General features: G+C 38.4%; 1 protein-coding gene across 3 annotated transcripts in view; it reads left to right on the forward strand.

Moving 5' to 3' along the window:
- The window catches only part of ARHGAP15 (Rho GTPase activating protein 15), a 725,608-nt gene extending 701,487 nt beyond the window's left edge, over positions 1–24,121 (forward strand). For all 3 annotated transcript variants that reach the window (XM_055398711.2, XM_088829189.1, XM_088829187.1), the window contains one exon: positions 23,770–24,121. In XM_055398711.2, coding sequence (XP_055254686.1) covers positions 23,770–23,941 — 172 coding nt within the window. In that variant the 3' untranslated portion in view covers positions 23,942–24,121. The remainder of the gene's footprint in view (positions 1–23,769) is intronic.

Raw genomic sequence — 24,121 nt, forward strand, 5'->3', positions numbered from 1 at the left:
GATAAGGCGTTGCAATGAGGCGCCATGCAAAGAGTACGAATGTATAAACAAAATGAATAGAATCCATTGACCCTCTGCTATTTAGAAGCCTTGTACATCTTCCCTCTATTATCACTACTTAATAAAATTACTACTTAACAACTGACATTTTAACCATTGAGAGACTGGATTTTTCCTTTCTGTGACTTTTTCTTCAGTCTGCACATACAACCACAGAAAACCTCATCTTCTGATGATTATAAGGTAATAAAATATGCTAGTAGGGTAGGTAATGTACACCCATTGCAAACTGGGTTTTTTAAAATACAGATTATATATGTTGTATAATTTCTTCTAAAAAATGAAGCAGGTATTATGTTCTAATTTGAAAGGACCACTGATTTATATCTCATTATATATTTCTTTAAATGCCTTTCAAATAGTTATCTTTGAAAATTAAATTTAATATATATCTAAAGTCACTATTTGTCTACTTTGACACTTATATGCAGCTATAATTTTCCTTTTTTTTTTTCCTATACTCACTTAAGGGTAACTCGGTTCAAATGCTCCCAGCAGCTTGCCTCTCAAGTTTCCAGATTCCTTCTCATCCAGGAAGGCTTTGTAATACTTCTATAGATGTATCTGATTTCCTTTTGAAATTACTTTTACCCTGAATGGCACATTCCTGGCACATACACCATCATTTCCCATCCAAATCCCATGTAGACATTATTGATTGGTCACACTGCTCTTTCAGCTTCAGGGTCATTCCCCACAGAGCAGACAGCCACCATCAACCAGGTAAAGCAAACCTGTGTGTCATCTCAGCCAGAGTGGATCTCTTGGTCCATTGCCACCATTCTTTTATAGGTGTTATGAAAACAAAAATGCAGACTACAGACACACCCTTATGCTTCCAAGAGAACAGGAGGCTTGTGTCTGTTTCATCAAAAATTCCCTAAGTCTGCCTTTTTGTTTCAATCTTTATTTTAATAAATAAATATATGTCTTATAGTAAAGATATGCATTCTGTCCTGTGCTTAGGTACTCAGTCACGTCTGACTCTTTGTGACCCTATGGACTGTAGTCTACCAGGCTCCTCTGTCCATGGGGATTCTCCAGGCAAGAATACTGGAGTGGGTTGCCATGCTCTCCTCCAGGGGATCTTCCCAACCCAGGAGTCGACTAGGCTCTCCTGCATTTCAGACAGATTCTTTACCAGCTGAGCTACCAGGGAAGCCCAAAGATACGCATACATACCCTGTATGTGTCAATTATATGCAAAGCATATATGTATATAGGTAAGATATTATTATGACCCCTTAAATGTTAGGGTTTCCTGATTTTGCAGTTGAGAACTATGCTTACCATGTGTTTCTGAGCTTGTCAATTTTCTTTACCAATCATTTCAAATTTGAGGAAGGAAAAAGAGTTTAAACTTTGCATGTATGTGTTAAATTGTTTAACAACAGGATTTAGTGCACAAAGAAATTAGAACCCCTCTAGCCCAACTGTCTAATTTTCCAACTTTCCTGGGGATGAGGAAGGTTAAGGGTATCCCCAAAGTCCTACATGCAATAAAAAGTGGAGACAGGGAAGAAACCAGGCTTTCTGTATCTTTGAACACATTGATCTTCCACCCAGTCATTAAACTGTGTGTGCTTATGAGACTAAAACCTCCTTACTGAATCACCTTTTTCTCCAGGTTCCTATTGTGTGCTGGGTCAGTAAGCCTTAGGGACATCTACACAATACTCTAACGGGTTCTTTCTCATTTGGATGATGTAGACATTTCTGTAAAAAAGCAAAACTTATCAACCCAATCCTCATAACTCTTACATTCTATTTCTGACACCTTAACCTAAAGTAATTTCACACTACCTCATAAAAACCTTTGAAAACAGAGCATCCAAGGATGATATTTTGCACCTACTGAATTCTCTTTTCCAAAAAAAAACCCTCTAAATGTTACATTAAATTGCTATATTTCCAAATTCTATTCTCCAGTCATCCTCTGTGATTTTTTTTGAAAGAAGCAAAAAGAGAAGACAGGGGAAAGGAGAAAGGGAAAAAGGACTGACATGGAAAAGGACTCAAGGTCTTTGCTGATCATCTTGACTTGCCCTTCTGGACTTAAGAGAAAGCAGCTAACAGTTGTCTCTGTGGATAGCTTGTCTCTGATTCTAGCTAGACAAGTATTAGAGAGTATCCCATTTTTGTTCAGTTCACTTCACTTTCTGTTGGAGCAAAAATGCATCTGGGTGAGGAAAAACTTAACCTGCCAGTGACCTGTAAAGCAAAATCTATTTGTAATAACAGGAAGGTATAGAATACCGAAATTTCCTACTGCAATGAAAATAGGAGTAAAGTAGAAGGTAACACACCACCTAAACGCAAAGATTTTGCAATCTAATTGAGGGAGATAAAACATATGTGCATGAAATAACTTAGAGATAAAAATAAAACATGTCAACAACAATGTAATACAATCTGAATGTTTAAATGCCAAGAAAGCAAATAACGAAGTGATCAGAATACAGTTCTTAAAGGCTTCCTCGTAGAGACAGGCTTAAATATGGTTTTGGATATGGTGACTGACACACAGTGCAAAACAATTCAAATGTGTGTAGCCATAAAAATAGGCAAGCAGGGAAATCGACCTCGGTCCCCTGAATTAATGCAATCTGCTTGTATTATCCTTTTTTTTTTCTCTTTTTACTTTTTTATAATTTTACTGGCGGACTATAGTCCATAGGGTCAGACACTACTGAAGCAACTTGGCATTCACGCACACACTTTTTCAGAACAGATTTAGGTTTACAGAAAACTGAAAAGAATGTGTAGAGAGTTTTCATATACTCTCCACTCCCCTTCCCCCTGCTCCCCCAAACACACACACACAAACATGGAATATCCCCTGTTATTAACATCTTGCATTAGTGTGGTACATTTGTTTTAATTGATAAGCCAACATCAATACATCATTTTTAGCTAAAGTCCATATTTACATTAAGGTTCACTCTTAATGTTGTAAATTACATGGATTTTGATAAATATATAATGACATGTATGCACCATTATATCAGACAGAATAATTCTGCTACCTAAGACTCCTCTGGGCTTTGCCCAGTCATCCCTCCCTCTTCCCAGACTCCTGGCAACCACTGATCTTTCACTATCTCTAGATTTTGCCTTTTCCAGAATATCAGTTGCTTGAATCAAACAGCCTTTTCAGATGGGCCTCTTTCACTTGGCAGCATACATTTTAAATGGATCTCTTCATGGTTTGATAGTGCACTCCTTTTCATTGCCAAATAATATTCCATTGTCTCACAATGTGAATGTCCCACAGTTTTATCTATTCACCCACTGAAGGACATTGATAAGCATTTTAGATTTAAAAACAAAGTTTGTTTTTTTTTTTAACCAATACATTACTCAGGTAGGAAATTGATTCTCAGAACCCGTATTCTTTTTACCTTGGGATTTCTTTGTCTAGGGAAGTATGTTGTCATTTTTCTTTAATATGAGAGTAGGTCATCATTTGTCTCCTTAAACTTGTGGGTCTTGAGCCACCTCACCCTTTTGCTTTCACTCTTTAATAACATGAAAGCAAAGCTTTTTAAAACATATAACCAAAAGTTATAAAATTATGAGAATTATGAAATTAAGTTCTGAGTTTTTAAATTGAACATGGTTACTATCAAGCATCTATTGGGGGTCATGTCTTTTCCTGTCCGTTAGAACTGCAATTATGGTTTGTCTTCACAATGAATCAGAATATAAATCTAAATTTGAAATTATGCCTTTTTCTCTCTTTTTGTAGCCACAGTGTTAATTATATCCAAAGAAACAATTCTATGACTTTTACAAAAGTGACATCCTAGGCTGTGTTGACTCTAAATGAAGCCAAATATCACCTGGCACACCTGTGTCTTACTTTTTGACACCAAATAACATTGAAAACCAAATTACTCTAGTAATAATAATTTTCAGGGGCTCCTCCCACCATGGCATTTGAAGGAAATTGTCAATGAAAGTCATTTCCTTGACTCCATAAATATGTATACATGTTGATTTTAAGACAGCACACAGGAGACTTTGCCAGAAAAATTTAAAAGTTCAAGCAGAAAAAACAATCACAGTATCTCTCTGTCATTTGCTGTTTTGTATTTGTTTCCTTAAAATGCACAGCTAAATGCTCTCTACATACAGATATCACTTGGTAGGCAGGGTGTATCTTATTACTGTGTTATTTTCCAGTACATTTGGCGTAGTTAAGGTAAAGTGTATTAACTTTCTCTCAAAATAAAGATGAAAACAGAGCTGTAGCAGTCGTGAATGCTTCAGCCATTGTCAGGAAGTTAAGAACTGACAGGAGGTCCAAATAACCAACTCTGCCTGGTGCATATACCGTCGTTTTCCCCTGGGATAGTCGGTCTAATCCTACAATGTATCTGACTGGCATGAATGTAGAATTACTTTCAATAAAGATTTTATTTCAAGCTTGGATGATTTCCCCCAAAACATCTTGTCACTGAGGCAAAGTATATCATAGAATATCTGATTTTTTTTTCCCTCCAAGTCAGCTTTTGAGGGCGAAAAATACACATTTCAACTCAAGTACTCAACTCAGGTCAATTCGCTGTAAAAATCACATTTTAACATATCTAGGCTGATTAAAGATTTGCTGCGTTAAAAAAATCAGGGAGCTGTCAAAGAGAGCTTACTCTAAAGTCTGCAAATGTTAAGAATAAGTAACACATTTACTCATCTACAGCTTGCGCCCCCCACCCCTGCAGTAACCTCCACTTGAAGAGCAGGCAGGACAGATGACTCCACGAGCTAATACCCAGCTTCTAGAATATTTGTCTTTTTGCAAGTAAGGAACATTTAAAGGTCACATCTTCCACTAAGTATGAGATTGTTTCCAGGCTATATGAGAAATATGAATGGCCTGGTCATGATCACTCTAAAACCATCTTCATTTCTCCTTCTCTCTGTCTTTATCCTTTTCCCTTCCTTCATGATGCCAAATTAAGTCAGCATGTCAAGATAGGGGAACAGTCGGTAGCAGTACACTACTCTATTTTGAGTTCACTGAAATGTTTCATTTTGGGCTTGCTTACATTATTTCAGCCTTGCTGTCACTTTGTTTAATTTATGCTTGGTTCATATACACTTAAAAATATCTTAGGTTACCTATAGCTTCACCCCTTAGTCACTAAAAGCACACAAATCACATGGCTTAGTTCTAATGGGATGGGAGTAATTACTTTAATATTTAATAATCATAGCACATTATATTTATACAATGTTTTAAATTCAAAATCCCTCTTATCTCTATTATTACATTTTATTACTAACATGTAATATTATGATAAAATGTATGTGCAAGAATGAAAAAGCACGGATAACAGCAGATGAAACTTAGAGGAATGAAAAGGTCCAGATTTGAGTCATCACAGGTGATTACAGACAATAGACGCATGAGTAAGCCTGACATCCATGTGCACAAGGATGTATGCAGGAACTCGCACAATTTATTTCTCTACCGTACTACAGACTACAAATTCATGTGTATAAAGGCAAAACAAATAGTTTCTATATTTAAGCCAAGCATTATATATATTTAAAGGAGTTTACCTTTCTGCTGCTGCTGCTAAGTCACTTCAGTCATGTCCGACTCTGTGCAACCCCATAGACGGCAGCCCACCAGTCTCCCTGGGATCTCCAGGCAAGAACACTGGAGTGGGTTGCCATTGCCTTCTCCAACGCATGAAAGTGAAAAGTGAAAGTGAAGTCGCTCAGTCGTGTCCAACCCTTGGCGACCCCGTGGACTGCAGCCTACCAGGCTCCTCCGTCCATGGGATTTTCCAGGCAAGAGTACTGGAGTGGGGTGCTATCGCCTTCTCCGTACCTTTCTGCAGATATAAGCATTTTATCTAAAATACAATGTGATGATCAGATTTCAGATGGTCAGGAAAAATGGTGACATTATCTTTAGCTTCAACGAACATCCATAGTATAAATCAGATAAAAATTATGTTTTATTCTAAACTTTTCTCATCAGTTTTGTTCAAACCAGGCACATGTTAAAAACTCATTGTCAGATAGTATGTGGGAAAGAAAGGTACCCTGCATAGTTACAAGCCCTGAACTAGGTCTCAAGAAATAGTATCTCTGTTTATCTCTGCATTCATGTTCTCACCATCTCTGATGTACAAGAAATGTAAGTATTGTACCAAAATCAAAACTAATTTCCCCTTTTAGGCCCTTTTTGCCTGTTTCTTTTCCCCAGAATTCAGATGTTTTTGCAGTCCACAAACATTTATTGAGTACCTAGTATATATTGATCTAGGTGGCAGTCAGGAAGACACAGCTGTGACAGAGAAGAGCCCCCACAGGCATCATTTCTGAGCAGGATTGTAGGAAGGCAGGACTGTCTCAAACCAGGCATGATTTGAGGCCCATTCTTCTAAATGTTTTAAATTTAGTCAATTCAGAGTGTCTTCTAGACACTTCTAGACATCTTCCTGGGTCATTTCTAGTTCTGGAGGGCTGAGAATGGCCTAAGCATTTGGTGGGGGGCAAGGAGAGCATCCATTTATACAGTATTTCAGTAAGTATTGGTTGAGCACCTATGAACCAAAGACTAATCCTGGTCTAGGAATACAGCACTAAACAGAAACAAAGTCCTGGTCCTTAAGATGTTTACATTCTGTTGGAGAAAGGTAATAAAGCAGATAAGCAGGGTAGAAAGTGTCTGGCTTTTGTCACCTGTCCTGGATCTTCTTCATTTCCTTCTGGTTGTTTGTCTTCATCTCTAACTTCCAATCCCAGGTCTGGTATCAGTCACCAACAGACACTGTGAAGGTTATCTTGCCATCTTTGTGTAGATATACCATGCAGTAATTTGTATTTAACTATTCCTGATACATTAAACATGAAGAACTCTGAGGTGTGTTTTTTTTTTTTAACTTTTTACTTTGCATTGGAATATAGCCGATTAACAAATAATTATGTGATAGTTTCAGGATAACAGCAAAGGGACTCAGCCATAAACACGCATGTATCCATTCTCCCCCAAACTCCCATCCCATCCAGGCTGTCACATAACACTGAGCAGAGAAGAACTCTGAGATTTTGTTCTAACCCTAGGTCTGCTCCAAGGGGAGGATAGAGGTCTGTCTGATCTCAGAATCCTCAAACTTGCCCACAGCCTGTCCTCAGGAAGAGGGATAGGAACGGTTCCTGACCGAGCCACCTTCACAGGAACTTACCAAGTCTCTGTTCTTTTCTTAACTCTCCTCCCAATCCAGAGAAATATTTCTCTTGTCTGGCAGCATGGTAACCTGGCTCTTCATCTACCTTCCAACCTACTGGTTAGGCCATCATTCCAATTCTAAGTCCAGGGCACTTAAGCCTTTGAAACCCCAAGGCCCAGTCCTTTGCAATTCAAATGCCCTAGTTTACAAAGAAACCAAAGCACTTTCTCTGCTCTTCTGTTGTACCATCCCTCTACTGAGGACAAAATGTTGTTGATGGAATCTTGGAGAAAAGAAAGAGGTATAACCGAGGGTGGAGAAGAAACCTCAGTTATGATATATTATCCCACGTCATCTTCGACTTTCCCAGAATGTTCATTCTTTCATTATTAATCTGGAAGCCCAAACCAAACCACATTTTAAATGTCATTCAATTTGCCATCCAGTATGGGAATCTGGAACATCTCTGAATGTCTTCTGATGGAGAACTTGTGTTCTCTTTATGTATAGAATATTTAATAACCTTGATACTCCCCTTGTTTTATAGTATACATTTAGAAAAATCTATACCAAATAATAACAATAACTAAATGACAGAATGATGAGGGATTTTTATTTTCTATTGTAACTTGTCTACATTTTCTACATTTTCTGTAATAAATATGAATCTTTTGAAGCGGACTAGTCTATTTTTGCAACTCTTATTCTTCATACAGAAATGAAATGAGTCTGTGGGTCAATTGCAGAAACTAGATTTACTAGAGAAAAATAGACTTTTTCTTCCATACCATGGTGTTTTGTTTTGGTTTTTTTGCATTCAGTCATCACAGCTGCCCTAACCATTCTTTTTTCTGAAGCAAAACACCATCGGTCCCTTTCCTCTATCACTGAGCAGCCTGTCACTCAGATGCACGCATTCGCCTTGGAGCCTCAGCTTGTGCAGCCAGAGTCAAGTCACTGTGAAAAATATACAAAATTCATTTTCCCTCAGAAAGCAAAATTAAGTGTGGACAACTGAATGCTGATGCACAAACTACAACTGGCTTTCAGCTCTTCTGGAAACTCTTAAACTAGGAGACAATTTTCTAGAGAACTGCTGAAGGCTTGATGTTGATCCCTTAGTGGAATAGCTGTTCTCTTCACCTATGTGAAGAGAAGAAAAAAAAAGAGGTTGATGAATTCTGACTTTGCATATTGATAGTATATATTCCTTTTAGATTTATCTAAAATCATAAGGCAAATATTTAAGTAACATATTTCCCACTAATGTCTTATAATTAGGTGCCTTACTCTGCTTGGCCTAATTAATGCTGATCCACGCACAACCCCCAGTGTTCTGTATAAAATGTTACTAGCACATACTAGTGTTTTAACTGCCTTATTGGACAAATTCCAAGTAGAGAATAATAAACAGTGTTATATTTTTTCTTTTCTAAAAATACTCCCAATATGTCATATATTTCCTAGCCTTTTTCTCTTAAACCCAGGGCAATGTCTTCCCAGGATGATGACATTATCCATGGTTATTGCTAGATCAACAGAGCTCAGGGAATAGGCAAATTAAGACTTCTTTTACTGTTGACATGGTCAAACGTGAATGGCTAAAACCATTTGAAAGCTTAAGAGAAAACACCTAAGGGAAACTGTAGCTGAAATTTTCAGTCTGTCTCACCAATAGTGCATTTCCTTCCACAGTGATAAGTGAATACTCTCAGAAGTTGAACACACTGTATGAATCTGGAGAAAAAGGCAATATGTATTAATGTGGTTTTTCTTCCACTTGAAACCCTTTTCATCTCTATAAATATATCCTTGAATGTGAACTAGGTGATGAAAAAATCAAAATATGTCACCCAAGACTTTCTGACTCACTTCCCTTCCACATCTACCCCAGGTCTCAGGCCTCATCATTAAGAAACCGCTTGATTTCTCAACTCTTAGTTATTTGTGGAAAGAAGATCTATCTCCCAGAGTAATAAAGATCTGCATCTTCATCTAGGTGTTGCTGCCTCTTAACAATGTGATCTTGATCAAATTATTCAGTGTTTCTCAGGCTCATTTTATCCATCTGAAAATTTTGTTTTATATCTGAAAAAGAAAAAAAAATGGAAATATTCCTAGTGTATATTAAAGTTACAGTTATTTAAACAGTAAAGTGGTAGTTCAGAATACAAGCACAAATCATCCAGAATAAAAAATACCAGGTGTTTTTGTCTGTGAGTTGTAGGATATATTATTGGGGGAATCAGCTAGCTATTGAAAAAAAATAGAGATTACCTTCACATTTCATATAGTAAAATACACTGAGATGAATTAGAGGATACATAAATTACACCATTTTTAAAACCCAGAAAAAAATATTGATGACAATTAGCTGATTTATTTAAATGAATTTTATAATTAAAAAATAATGATAGAAATTCCAAAAGAAATAATGCTAGATATGACCACATAAAAATATAAATAAACAAAATTAAGGAAAATATAATTGAGAGAATATAAATACAACAAAAGTAATGAAGTATTATGCCATTTAACACAAAAAAGACTAAGAAATCTAATATGTACAAGTATGTTCATTGTAGCATTGTCTGTAACAGCGAAAAATTAGAAACAACATGAAAGTCCATCAGCAAGGGAATGGTTAAATAAATTATTTTCATACTATGAAATGTAACAGTATTTTTCAAAGGATGAGGTATTTTTAAATGTACTGACTTGGAAAGAGTCCCATGATATATAGTTAAGGGGGAAAAAGCAAGTTGTACTATAACATATTATGTATTTTTATCTCATTCTTTTTTTTTTTTTTAAGAAAATGGGTACTAAAGGGATTGATGTTGTTCAGTTGCTAAGTCGTGTCTGATTCTGTGTGACCCCATGGACTAGCCCACCAGGCTCCTCTGTCCATGAGATTTCCCAGGCAAGAATACTGGAGTGAGTTGCCATTTCCGTCTCCAGGGTATTTTCCCAACTGAGGGATCAAACTTGTCCTGCATTGGTAGGCAGATTCTTTACTGCTGAGCCACCAGGGAAGCCCAGGTAGATGGATAGAAAAATAGAAAAACATCCAGAAGGAGCACCCATCTGTTAATTATAGTTGTCTTGAAGGAGTTTGACTAGAAAAACAGAAGGTTTGACCTTTTCATTCTATATTCTCCTGATTTGCACACTTTTTAAAGACTATATGTTAGTTTTGTTATACAAAATAATTAAATGGATGAAACAAACAAAATTATATGCTCTCAGTAAGAAAAAGGCAGGTGATATGAAAGGTTATTCACAGAAGAGATAATCCATATTATAACTTCTTCCCCATTTCCTAAATTCAAAGAATCCTAACTTTAAACAATGACAGATCATTTTTCACCTATCAAGTTAGCAGTTATTTTAAGAAGAATAAAATCAAGTGATAATAATGCTATCAGGAATATGAATTGTCATGTTACATATCCCACATATTGTGGTTTAAGAAAAGAAAACCCCTAACTTAATGATCTAGTGCAAATTCTCAAAGTGTGGTCCCCAGACCAATTGTATCCTCTCAAGGAACTTGTGACTAGTGCAGTATTCTCAAGTCTTTCCCCAGAGTTGCTGAACCAGAAGTCTGAAGGTGAAGTTCAGTGATTTGTGATACAGCCCAGTTTCCAAATTATTCTCATGGATGGTAAAGTTTCAGAACCGTTGATCTAATTACTACATTTCTACTACTGCTGAGTTTCTCAACAGCAGCAATATTGACATTTTGGGCTGGATCACTTGTTTGGGGAGACTGTCCTACGCATCGCAGAATGTTTAGCACCATACTAGATGCCATAGCAACTCACCTTCTCCACTCCACCCAGTCATGACAATCTCTGATGTCTCCAGACATTGCAAATGCCTCATGGGAGATGTGGGGGTAGGGAGTTGCCCCTATTTGGAAACAACTGCCTAAAGAAATACTCCAAAAATGTAGAGAATCAGTACACAAAAAAAGATTTTTTAATATATTAATTACATTTATACTAAGAAATCTTAGAATACAAACCATTCTGTGCCATATAAGATAATTAGTAAAAGCTAGATCATGGCATCTGGTCCCATCACTTCATGGAAAATAGATGGGGAAACAGTGGAAACAGTGTCCGACTTTATTTTTTTGGGCTCCAGAATCACTGCAGATGCTGATTGCAGCCATGAAATTAAAAGACGCTTACTCCTTGGAAGGAAAGTTATGACCAACCTAGATAGCATATTAAAAAGCAGAGACATTACTTTGCCAACCAAGGTCCAACCAGTCAAGGCTATAGTTTTTCCAGTGGTCATGTATGGATGCGAGAGTTGGACTGTGAAGAAAGCTGATCACCGAAGAATTGATGCTTTTGAACTGTGGTGTTAGAGAAGACTCTTGAGAGTCCCTTGGACTGCAAGGAGATCCAACCAGTCCATCCTAAAGGAGATCAGTCCTGGGTATTCATTGGAAGGACTGATGCTAAAGCTGAAACTCCAGTACTTTGGCCACCTCATGTGAAGAATTGACTCACTGGAAAAGACTCTGATGCTGGGAGGGATTCGGGGCAGGAAGAGAAGGGGACAACAGAGAATGAGATGGCTGGATGGCATCACCGACTCGATGGAGGTGAGTTTGAGTAAACTCCGGGAGTTGGTGGTGGACAGGGAGGCCTGGCATGCTGTGATTCATGGGGTCGCAAAGAGTCGGACACGACTGAGTTACTGAACTGAACTGAACTGAACTGATGGTAAAGAATCTGCCTGCCAGTGCAGGTAGACATAAGAGACACAGGTTAAATCCCTGGGTCGGGAAGATCTCCTGGAGAAGGGCCCAGGCACCCACTCCAGTATTCTTGCCTGGAGAATCTCATGGACAGAGGAGCCTGGCAGGCTGCAGTCCATAGGGTAACACAAAGTCGAACATGACTTAAGCGACTTAGCATGCACACACATATATAAGACATAAGGCTTCCCAGGTGGCACTAGCAGTAAAGAACCCTCCTGCCAATGCAGGAGATGCTGGAGACACAGGTTTGATCCCTGGGTTAGGAAGATACCTTGGAGGAGGGAATGGCTACCTACTCCAGTATTCTTGTCTGGAGAATCCCACGAACAGAGGAGCCCGGCGGGCTACAGTTCATGGGGTCACAAAGAGTAGGACACGACTGAGTAACTAACTCACAATACACATATAAGACGTGAGAACTGCTCATGACAGAAATGAAAAATGTTGGCCACAAATTATATAGAAAGTATTTTCTTGAATATGTATGTAAATAAATTATTTATATTTGTATTTGAATACTGTCAGTGTCATTCTCCTGCTCAAAACCCAAGGATGAATACCCGTTCACTGTTAGAATTAAGTCCTAAGTCCTCCCCACAGCATCTCCTACCTTATCTGTCTCACTCCCCAGCCTTCAGCTAGACTACCCTCTTCTCTATTCCTAGAACCGCCCAGCGCAACCTCACAACGGGGCTTTCTACCAACTTTTTCCTGCCTGGAGTTTTCCTTCCTCTGGTGTGTTCACATAAGCGGCTCTCTGCCCAAGTGTCCTTTCCTTAGAAAGAACTTCTGAGTACCTTGTCTGCATGTGTGGCACTTTCCACCTCTCTCTGCCCAACAAAATAATCTGGGGACTCTGTTATCTTCAGTCAGCCAGGCTCTACTCATTCTTAGCAAAGAAGACTCTCTGGAGATGGATTCTAGGCCGTTAGGAACTTTTAAGAGGCTCCAAGGGTCAGTAGAAGAACCACCACTTCTCTTAGTCTTTCTTGAAGTACCTCCGTGCTGAAATCGCTTTGTATATTAATTAGTGGATTGTTTCTTGTCTGGTTCCCCCACTAGATTATAAGCTGCATATGGGCAGGAACTTTGTCTGTTTTACTCACTGCATCATCCCCAACATTCAGAACAGCATCAGGCACCTAGCAGGTACTGAGCAATAGCAGGTCTATTGAATAATAGATTTTAATGAATGAAAAATGATTACCTTGAGTTACTGTTACAGTTATTGGTGTGTTTTTTTTCTTTATCATACTTTTCTTAACTTCTCAAATTCTAATAGAATGTATTACTAATCAGAGAAAGAGAAATTACAGCTGAATTTTAATTCTGTCTTTGAAAAGCATGGTATATTTGAAGCACAGTGATTAGCATGTAATGGATATTTGGCAAATAGTAACCACAGTTAGTGTTCCTTTTTGATATTATCTGCTATGTAAGGGCTTTGGCTATGATATACCATTTTATATATGTTGTTGTCACCTTATTACAACCAGAAATAAGCCATTTTAAAGTCAATGGGCTAGTCATTTTAGTCATTCCTCATCTCTTATAGTTCTGAGTATTGCTTTAAAGATACATTAGACTCTCCTTGTAATGGCCAATCAATATAAATATGAAACAAGTGAATAATTGAAAATGTTTCAATCTTTTGCAATGATATCAATGCAAAAAGGGTACTCAATAAATGTAAAGAATAAGGCCATGTTAGCTGATAATGTGTAACTCCCATATAAAGTACCTTTTCCACAATGTACTTTGAAAGAATTATATACACATAGCTTCAAAGATAATTTAAAAGCAAAAGTGTCAGAACATAGCAGTAATTCTCTTTTAGGAGGATAATTCTTTGCTTACTTTGAAAAACAATAATAATAGGATATTTAAGTATAAAATTGAAGATTTTACAATTAGTTTAAGCCAGTTGATGTGTAAATTTGCATATAAAAATGACAGTCACCAGTGAATGACCACCTTGAAATATATTAGTTTTAAATGCAAATAACATTTGTAAATGTTCATCTTCTTTTGTAATATTTGAAAATTTTTCTAACGTACAGCCCTGACTTTAAGGGGAAAAGTATATTTCTTACTAAGTCCCCAGTCTTAAAAAAAAAAAAGAAAAAGGCCAATGTAGACATGGCAGTATATTTTGTGCAGATTGAGAGTAGGCAAGCATATGGTTAGCATGGATCCCCCCCAAAGTAGTTATAGCACATAGGAAGCATAAATTGAGCACAGTGAAAATTTATTCTATTTTTAGCAGCTTCTCCTCACTGAAGTGGTCAAAGTCACAATTAACGTTTCACATACAGGGGATGAGCTGTATTATACAAGCCAGGTGTGACCTGATGGCAAAAGTACATTTACCACTGCACTTTCTCCATTAGAGTTAAACCATCCTAAAGTTATGTGTGTCGGATAATCACAGTAATCCAGAGATGGAGAAGGGAATACTTATAATACACCTCCAATAACTTGAGGCTTGTCCTGCAGGCAATTATGTGGTTTTCGACTTCCTTTGCAAGTCACTATGATAACAGCAAAGCACAAACTTAAAAGGAAGTTTGCATCCTTATGTCTGTTTGTAGCTGGACTACTATTAAATGCTTTGGGGGTGAGGGTGGGATGATTTGGGAGAATGGCATTGAAACATGTATGTTGTCATATGTGAAACAAATCACCAGTTCAGGGTCTATGCATGTTACAGGATGCTCAGGGCTGGTGTGTGGGGATGACCCAGAGGGAGGATAAAGGGAGGAGGGCGGTGGGAGGGGGGTCCAGGAGGGGGAACTCATGTACACCCAGGGTGGATTCATGTCAATGTATGGCAAAACCAACCTATAACATTATAAAATAATTAGCCTCCAATAAAAAAAATTAATTAATTTTAAAAAAATATTTTAAAAAATGCTTTGGTCTTCTAAATTCAGCATTAATTTTGAGTTTTATAGTAAATCTGTCTTTCAGTTTGAATCATTTGGCTATGATTTTCAGCAACTAAGAAATTTTTTTGAGTTAGCGATTCAGCTCACTTTTGGAAAAAACTTATCTATCATAAGTCTGTGAGGATTTTTTTTGTCTGGGGCCCAACATCTGTAGCTCTGGATTATAGATTGTTTCTAAAATAATCTAAAATTGATGAATCGTTGCTTCTTCCATTGGGGCCCAACAAAAAGTAGCTCTGGCAATTCTTCTCCTTTTGTGCTGTAAACTGTATAGCACCTTTTTAATCTCTTGCCAGAAAAATGAATGCTTACCTACTTTAAGATTTTATAAACTTAAATTTTACTTAGTGGTTAAAGAACCTAAGGAAACAAAAGACTTGTACATAGAAAACTATAAAACACTAGTGAAAGTAATCAAAGAGAACACTAATAGATGGAGAAATATACTGTGTTCGTGGATTGGAAGAATAAATATTGTAAAAATGAGTATACTACCCAAAGTAATCAATGCAATCCCTATCAAGCTACCAACGATATTTTTCACAGAACTAGAACAAATAATCTCACAATTTGTATGGAAATACAAAAAACCTCGAATAGCCAAAGCAATCTTGAGGAAGAAGAATGGAACTGGGGGAATCAACCTGCCGGACTTCAGGCTCTGCTACAAAGCCACAGTCATCAAGACAGTATGGTACTGGCATAAAGACAGAAATATAGATCAATGGAACAAAATAGAAAGCCCAGAGATAAATCCACGCACCTATGGACACCTTATCTTTGACAAAGGAGGCAAGAATATAAAATGGAGAAAAGACAGTCTCTTTAACAAGTGGTGCTGGGAAAACTGGTCAGCCACGTGTAAAAGAATGAAACTAGAACACTTCCTAACACCATACACCAAAATAAACTCAAAAAGGATTAGAGAGCTAAATGTAAGACCAGATTCTATAAAACTCCTAAAGGAGAACATAGGCAAAACACTCTGCGACATAAATCACAGCAGGATCCTCCAAGACCCACCTCCCAGAATATTGGAAATAAAAGCAAAAATAAACAAATGGGACCTAACTAAAATCAAAAGCTTCTGCACAGCAAAGGAAACTATAAGCAAGGTGAAAAGACAGCCTTCAGAATAGGAGAAAATAATAGCAAATGAAGCAACTAATAAAGGATTAATCTCCAAAATATACAAGCAGCTCCTGCAGCTCAATTCCAGAAAAATAAATGACCCAGTCGAAAAATGGGCCAAAGAACTAAACAGACATTTCTCCAAAGAAGACATAAAGATGGCTAACAAACACATGAAAAAATGCTCAACATCCCTCATCATCAGAGAAATGCAAATCAAAACCACAATGAGATACCATTTCACACCAGTCAGAATGGCTGCTATCCAAAAGTCTACCTACATGCAATAAATGCTGGAGAGGGTGTGGAGAGAAGGGAACCCTCTTACACTGTTGGTGGGAATGCAAACTAGTACAGCCACTATGGAGAACAGTGTGGAGATTCCTTAAAAAACTGGAAATAGAACTGCCATATGATCCAGCAATCGCACTCCTGGGGATACACACCGAGGAAACCAGAATTCAAAGAGAAACATGTACTCCGATGTTCATTGCAGCATTGTTTATAATAGCCAGGACATGGAAGCAACCTAGATGTCCATCTGCAGACAAATGGATAAGAAAGCTTTGGTACATATACACAATGGAGTATTACTCAGCCATTAAAAAGAATGCATTTGAACCAGTTCTAATGAGGTGGATGAAACTAGAGCCTATTATACAGAGTGAAGTAAGCCAGAAAGAAAAAAACATCAATACAAAATACTAACACATATATATGGAATTTAGAAAGATGCAAATGATAACCCTGTATACGAGACAGCAAAAGAGACACAGATGTATAAAACAGTCTTTGGGACTCTGTGGGAGAGGGTGAGGGTGGGATGGTTTGGGAGAATGGCATTGAAACATGTATATTATCATATGTGAAACGAATCGCCAGTTCAGGGTCGATGCATGTTACAGGCTGCTCGGGGCTGGTATGCGGGGATGACCCAGAGGGAGGATAAGGGGAGGAGGGAGGTAGGAGGAGGGTTCGGCGGGGGGGAACTCATGTACACCCGGAGCGGTCAATGTATGGCAATGTATGGCAAAACCAACCAATATAATATTGTAAAATAATTCAGTTCAGTTCAGTTCAGTCTCTTAGTCGTGTCCGACTCTTTGCGACCCCATGAATTGCAGCACGCCAGGCCTCCCTGTCCATCACCAACTCCCGGAGTTCACTCAAACTCATGTGCATCGAGTCGGTGATGCCATCCAGCCATCTCATTCTCTGCCGTCCCCGTCTCCTCCTACCCCCAATCCCTCCCAGCTCAGAGTCTTTTCCAGTGAGTCAACTCGTCGCATGAGGTGGGCAAAGTATTGGAGTTTCAGCTTCAGCATAAGTCCTTCCAATGAACACCCAGGATTGATCTCCTTTAGAATGGACTGGTTGGATTTCCTTGCAGTCCAAGGGACTCTCAAGAGTCTTCTCCAAAACCACAGTTCAGAAGCATCAATTCTTCAGCAATCAGCTTTCTTCACAGTCCAACTCTCACATCCATACATGACCACGGGAAAAACCATAGCCTTGACTAGACGGACCTTGGTTGGCAAAGTGCTATCTAGGCTGGTCATAAAAAAATTTTTTTTTTAAATAAATGAAAAAAATAAAAGCATTAAAAATTTTTTTTTACTTAGTGGTTAAAGAGTTTCTTTTACAAAAAGTGTATATCAAGTGCTATTTGGTGAACAAATTCATGAAATCATAATTATTCTTGTCAAGCTATTTTAAACTTAGCAGTATTCATAAATAGCCTTTTTCAAAAGAGTTGCAGTTTAAGATGTTTTTCCTGTTAGTGAAGCATTCACAGGCACTAATGTTTGAGCGCCTCACGTTGCTCCAAATCAGGTATCTTCACTATAAGGATTTCTTGGGAGCAAACTAATGGTGAGTGAACAAACATGTAGAAGAATTTCCAAATACTGATCTAAGTATTCTTACACCTGTTCACCGTCCAGCCATTTGCTGTGTAGTACTCTCTCAGCCACGTCACTGCTCTCACCTTCCTCATTCAGAGGTGGTCGTTTTGCCTTTGACTTTTGTTTTGTCCTCAAAGAGCCTCCCAGCTGGTGCAAGTAGTAAGGAACCTGCCTGCCAAGGCAGGCAGACATTAGAGATGTGGATTCAATCCCTGGGTTGAGAGTGGGGTTGCTGTGCCCCACTCCAGTATTCTTGTCCTAAAAAGGGAGTTCCTTTATTTCCTTATGAAAACAGGTTAAGTGGTAGCTCAAAATTTACAACACTGTCATGGAGTTTAAGGCCAGATGAAATCTAAGCCCTACCAGAGGGGTGGAATTTGCCAAAAGTGACCACAATCTGATCTCTTTGAGTCAGCTGCCATGGAGTTCTGAAGCCTGAGTGGCAGAGGAGATTCAAATCCATGATGTTTCAGACTTAGCAGATCCTTAGCAAAGCAGACTAGAGTAACATGTCTCAATATACACTCCTCCTTGTCATTCAAGAAAGAGGATCCACAATGTTCAAGTAAGTTAGGGAACATGTTAAGTTACACAAAGATGAACAGAGTTAGTTTTCTGCAGGACTTGTCAGAGCCTGTATTATGCTATTGTGCATTGTAAATTTCCAAGAAGGAAAAATGGCATATAATTTTCTGCAAACTTATCTTACTCCAGACTGCTATTTTTGTGAAGTGTGTCACAGAGATGGTGTTTGCAGAACTCACTTTAGTGAAAGCTGTCCTGGAAGTACTGCCAAACCCATAGTAAAAATGTATTTGGTTTCTGAATCAGATCCTCCCCTCCAATAATACAGCTTAACGGCATTTTAAGCTACTGGAAGTATAACTTACTGTTTTTGAGAGTTTTCCATCTTAGATACTAGATTGCATTTTTTTTCCATTCCGGGCTGTCATTTCTTTCAGTAGCCTGTATTTCTCCTCTACATATGTTTTACTAGTTGAAGCCTTCAGAAATAATGGCACTTGCAATGCACAGCTAGTCCCCACAGCGAGAGAGGAAAGTATTATATCCACTGATTTGAAGTTAAAAAAAAAATAGAGACTTGAAGAATTTTGTAGGATAGTATTCTAGCTGTATTTTGAAATTGTGGTTGACTACTTATGTTCTCCTAAAGCAACCACTTAACTGCTTAAGAATCTCTTGAGATAGAGAGTAGGTAGGTTCGCATTTGAATAGTGAAGTCTGTAACAGCATGAATACATTTTCCAAACATCCCCTGTTTGGGAGGCTTCTTTGCTAGATATGTCTATCACCACCTTTTCTATAAAGGGGTTTAATCTAATGTGACAGTTGATATGAGAATATTTTTGCCTATCTACGTGAATCATATAGTTCGGTAGTTGGTGATTTCCAACTGCAAATAGTCTTCACCCTCAGCATCTTTTCTAACCTAAAGATTGATTGATTTCTCAATATACCAACTACTGATTGGTTGATATTCAGAACATAAATTGCCAATGAAATACACACATAGACACACAAGCATACATTTTGTAACAGAGAGTAGGCAAGATAGTATGAATTCTGTATAATACACATCCACATTTTCTTAACCTTTCTTAACTACATTTGATTTCTCTAAATGTTATTGCAAGTTACTTAATTTTCCCAAACTTAAGAAAATATTCCAAACTGCTAGGAAAATTTAACCTGCAGCAATGCAAGTATAACAAGAATACAGAACTATTGGTAAAGTCTACTTGTAACAGGATTACTTGAAAGCACCCATGAGTTAAAACTGTTTTTATTAAAATCACATGGAAAGTGTGCAGAGAAATGGATGCAAATGACACAGATTGAGATGGAATGAATGTTCTGCATTTACACACAGAGGAGAGCACAGAATGAACACCTGAAAAGGGCACATTTAGGAAACTGATGAGCTGGCAGAAATCCGTTTTAGGAGTCCCTCCCATGATCCACTGGCCAAGAGAGAGAAACCTTTGCCTGACGGGGGCCTCTGACAGCCGCTCTGCCTCCTACTCTTCACTCCACTGAAGCTCAGCCTTGGTTTCTTCTCTGGATTGGGTCTTGCTCTGAATTCTCAGACCAGGACTTTGGCTGAGTGGGAGAAATATAAAGAACACTGGGAAACTTTATAAATAATCTACTCCGATTTCTGCATCCTTTTACTCTCCCCACAGATCAAGTCCCACCAGCTGGGTCTTTCAGGTAGGGCTGAGTTACTCCTCCAGTCACCCCAGTTCCTCCAGACACCATAGACCTCTTCCAGTTTCTACCTCCATAACCTCCTGACAGCCATGATTGTCCCCTCCAGTAATCTGCTCTTGGACCTTCCCTGATTTCTAGCCTCACCTTGAGGGTATGTGTTCACTCGCTCAATCATGTCCAATTCTTTGCAACCCTTTGGACTGTCACCCACCACGCTCCTCTATAGTTAGAGACAATTTTAGCTCCCAGCTACCCCAAATCTCACTGTTCCTGTTTTGACTGAAATTATAGCCATTATTAACTAGGAAACTATATCTCTCTATCTGTATTGATATTCTTTTTTTCTCTTTTCAGTCTCCCTGGATTCCTGGACCTCTTCTACTCTGTTGACCCTATACCAGTCATTCACCTTCATACTTGAATAGTCTCTTAGTTTTAGTTCTACCATCTTCATGCTCTATGACCTCTGAGCCCTGTGTTCTGCTAGATAACTCTCATCCGCTTAGAACTTCAGTACCAATGGGTAATGTTGTGAAAACAACTTCTACCTAATAGTTACTCAGTTAATTGATCAGTTATATTATCTCTTTCCATATTTGTTTAACAAATTTATTGTTACTGTGGCAGAGTCAATGAAGGAGTTAGTATCCCCAAAAAGATACTACTTTTTTTTTTATTGGAGTATAGTTGCTTTACAATGTTGTGTTAGTTTCTGCTGTACAACAAAGTGAATCAACTGTATGTAGACATAAATCCCCTCCCCTTGGGCCTTCCCACCTCCACACCCATCCCACCCATCTAGATCATTATAGAGCACTGAACAAGAAGGTATTACTTTAAATCCAAGAGAGAAAAATCTGTTTTACTTCTCAATGAATTTTACTAGTGATTTTTGTAATGAAGCGGTCTGGGAGAAGCTCAAGAGAGACTTTAAGCCAAGGTAAATAGGTGTGTTAAAGGGAAGCATAGCCCTACTCCATCTTTCCCTCCTCCAGGTTAGGAGAATGTTTTAAAATCATTCTACAGACTTTTGGTAAATGTAGTAGCAAGTGGTGCAATTTCTATATTCCAAAGGAAACTTTAAACTTGATGTCTCTGATAACACACCAATACTTTAAAATATGAGAATCCCTTCCAGAAATGTAGTCACGCCAGCGTTACTCACAGGTATGAAGACTTTTCATATAAGGCAGAAGAAAAGTGAAAATGGGAGGCAGAATATCCTGAATATTTAGTTCAAGTTTAAGAGTCATTTTGCCCACAATGAATCCATTGTAACCAGACTGTCAATCACAATGCTACAGTGTGGAATAAAAATCCAGACCCTCTTATGGAAGGATCTATAACCATGTGGAGAATGGCAGAGAGACAAGTCAGCCAATTAATAAGCATAGGAGCCATAACACACTCCAGGGCAGTGATGTTCCCATGGGTGCTGCAGCCTGCCTGCCTGGGTTTGAGCCTCAGTTCTGTGTGACATCGGGCATTTCACCACTCTTGGCTTCAGTTTTCTTATTAATAAAAAGGGCTTAATCATAGAATTGGATGTGAGTTTGAGCAAACTCCAGAAAATAGTGAAGGACAGGGAAGCTTGGCGTACTGCAGTCCATGGGATCACAAAGATTTGGACACGTCTGAGCAACTAAACAACAACAACCTCATGGGATTATTATGAGGATCAAGTGAGACAATAAAATTGCTTAGAATAAAATCAATGATACTTCCATTTTTAAACCTAAGTAATAAGTAAAATAAAATTGCTTAGAATAATTCTTATTATTGATATTGATCAAATCAAGGATATCTTGCTGATCAGGAATTTGTGCTATGGGAAGTCCCAAATTGAAGGCGTTGGCCCTTCTCAGCATCTTTCAGGAGAGTGAAGGCAGGGCCTTTTTCACAGAAATGGCCCTGAGATGAAGGTTTGTGGAGGGATGGAAAGAGAACAAGTCTTCTTCCTCTTGCTCCATGCCTGGAGACTAGGTCAGCCCACATAGACCAGACACAGAGTCCTCTAGAGCACAACCAGTGCTCCACTGGGCTCTGAGAACAGAGCTGTGTAGCACTGTTTCTTTGCCTCACTTTATTCTCTGTGCTCAGATCTCCCTTGGGTTGGGGTGTCTGGAAGAATGCACAGTTTAGTATTTGTTAGCACCCTGTCCTTCCATATGCTTTCCCTTTTTTCCTTACATCACTAAATCCCCACTCTCCCTAATTTTAATATTAAACCAAGGAGGCTTCAGTTGTGAGAATAAGCATTGTTTTGTTTTATTTTAAAGCCTCCACGTAGAAGATGGGGCTTTAATTTCTTTTTAAGAGTCCCATGTTGATTCAGGTGAGGCACTACTATTACTAAAACCACATCCTAATGTTTCATTGGTATTGCAGGTCTCCACAGTCCTCACGCAAGCAAACATTTCTTTGATTCCAGTGGGACTTTTTTCCTGTGCAAATCCTACAAGCTTCTGTATTTTATTGAGTAAAAGGGGTGGGGATACTTGTTATACACCTAAATGTTCATCACTTTGCCGACAAAGGTCCGTATAGTCAAAGCTATGGTTTTTCTGGTAGTCGTACAGATGTGAGAGCTGGATCATAGAGAAGGCTGAGCGCTGAAAAATTGATGCTTTCGAACTGTAGTGCTGGAGAAGACTCTTGAGAGTCCCTTGAACAGCAAAAAGATCAAACCAGTCAGTCCTAAAAGAAATCAACCCTGAGGGGCTGATGTGGAAGCTGAAGCTCCAATACTTTGGCCACCTGATGCAAAGAGCCAATTCATTGGAAAAGACCCTGATGCTGGGAAAGACTGAGGACAGGAGGAGAAGGGGACGATAGAGGATGAGATGACTGGATGGCAACACTGACTCAGTGAACATGAGTTTGAGCAAACTCTGGAAGAAGGACAGGGAAACCTGGCATGCTGCAGTGCATGGGGTTGCAAAGAGTCGGACACGACTTAGTACTTTCTACAAAACAGATTACAAATAGCACTTTTCAGGAATACTTTACTCACACTAATCACTAAGAATTTAATTATTTTTTCAGCTCTTGTTTCTACTCAAAATTATGCCTATATTGTTTAATTTTTTCATCTTTGGCTTCTTGCATGTGCTATGTATGTCTCACCTGTTTCCTCCATTGACTCTAGCCACTTCAAAGATTGAATCTTGTTAACTGTTACAGTAATTGTTGTAATTTATTCATTCCACATTTATTGAGCACCCACAATGGCTAGGTACTATGATAGAGTCCTTCCCCTGAAAGTTACAGGTTCTATTTCCACACAATAAATCACAAGGAGTAGATTAAATAATGTTATGGTAGGTGTTTTTCTGAAATCTAAAATTGTTTCTGCTTGTGTCACATTCTCTGCTTGCCAAAGCCAATCCCTGCCCTTACTTTCCTTCTTTAAGTTGAAATTTAAGAAAGAAAAAGAATTCAAGACCACAGAACTTTACAATTCCAAAAACGTCACAATTTTATTTAAACTCCAGTGGGTCTTTTTGCTTTCTCTCTCTCCATAGGATAGTGGCCAGAGCATCCAAGAACCTCATGTCCACACAAAGCTTAGGGATTGTGTTTGGACCCACCCTTCTGCGAGCTGAAAACGAGACGGGGAACATGGCGGTGCACATGGTGTACCAGAACCAGATCGCCGAGCTCATGCTGAGCGAGTACGATAAGATCTTCAGCTGACTGACAGACAAGACGAGTTACTGAGTGTGTTCACATCTGTCTCCATGCCTAATATTTTTACATTTCTGTAAACATATTTCTGAAATATTTTTTTCCTTTCAAGCGACAGATGCCTCATTTTGTGAAAACTTAATGATGATTTTGTGTTTAAGTTCCAAACATTTGAATAAAATAGTTGAC

This window comes from Moschus berezovskii, chromosome 2 (assembly GCF_049115385.1).
Source record: "Moschus berezovskii isolate FMDL1 chromosome 2, NW_MosBer_1.0, whole genome shotgun sequence".
NCBI classification, from domain to species: Eukaryota; Metazoa; Chordata; class Mammalia; order Artiodactyla; family Moschidae; genus Moschus; species Moschus berezovskii.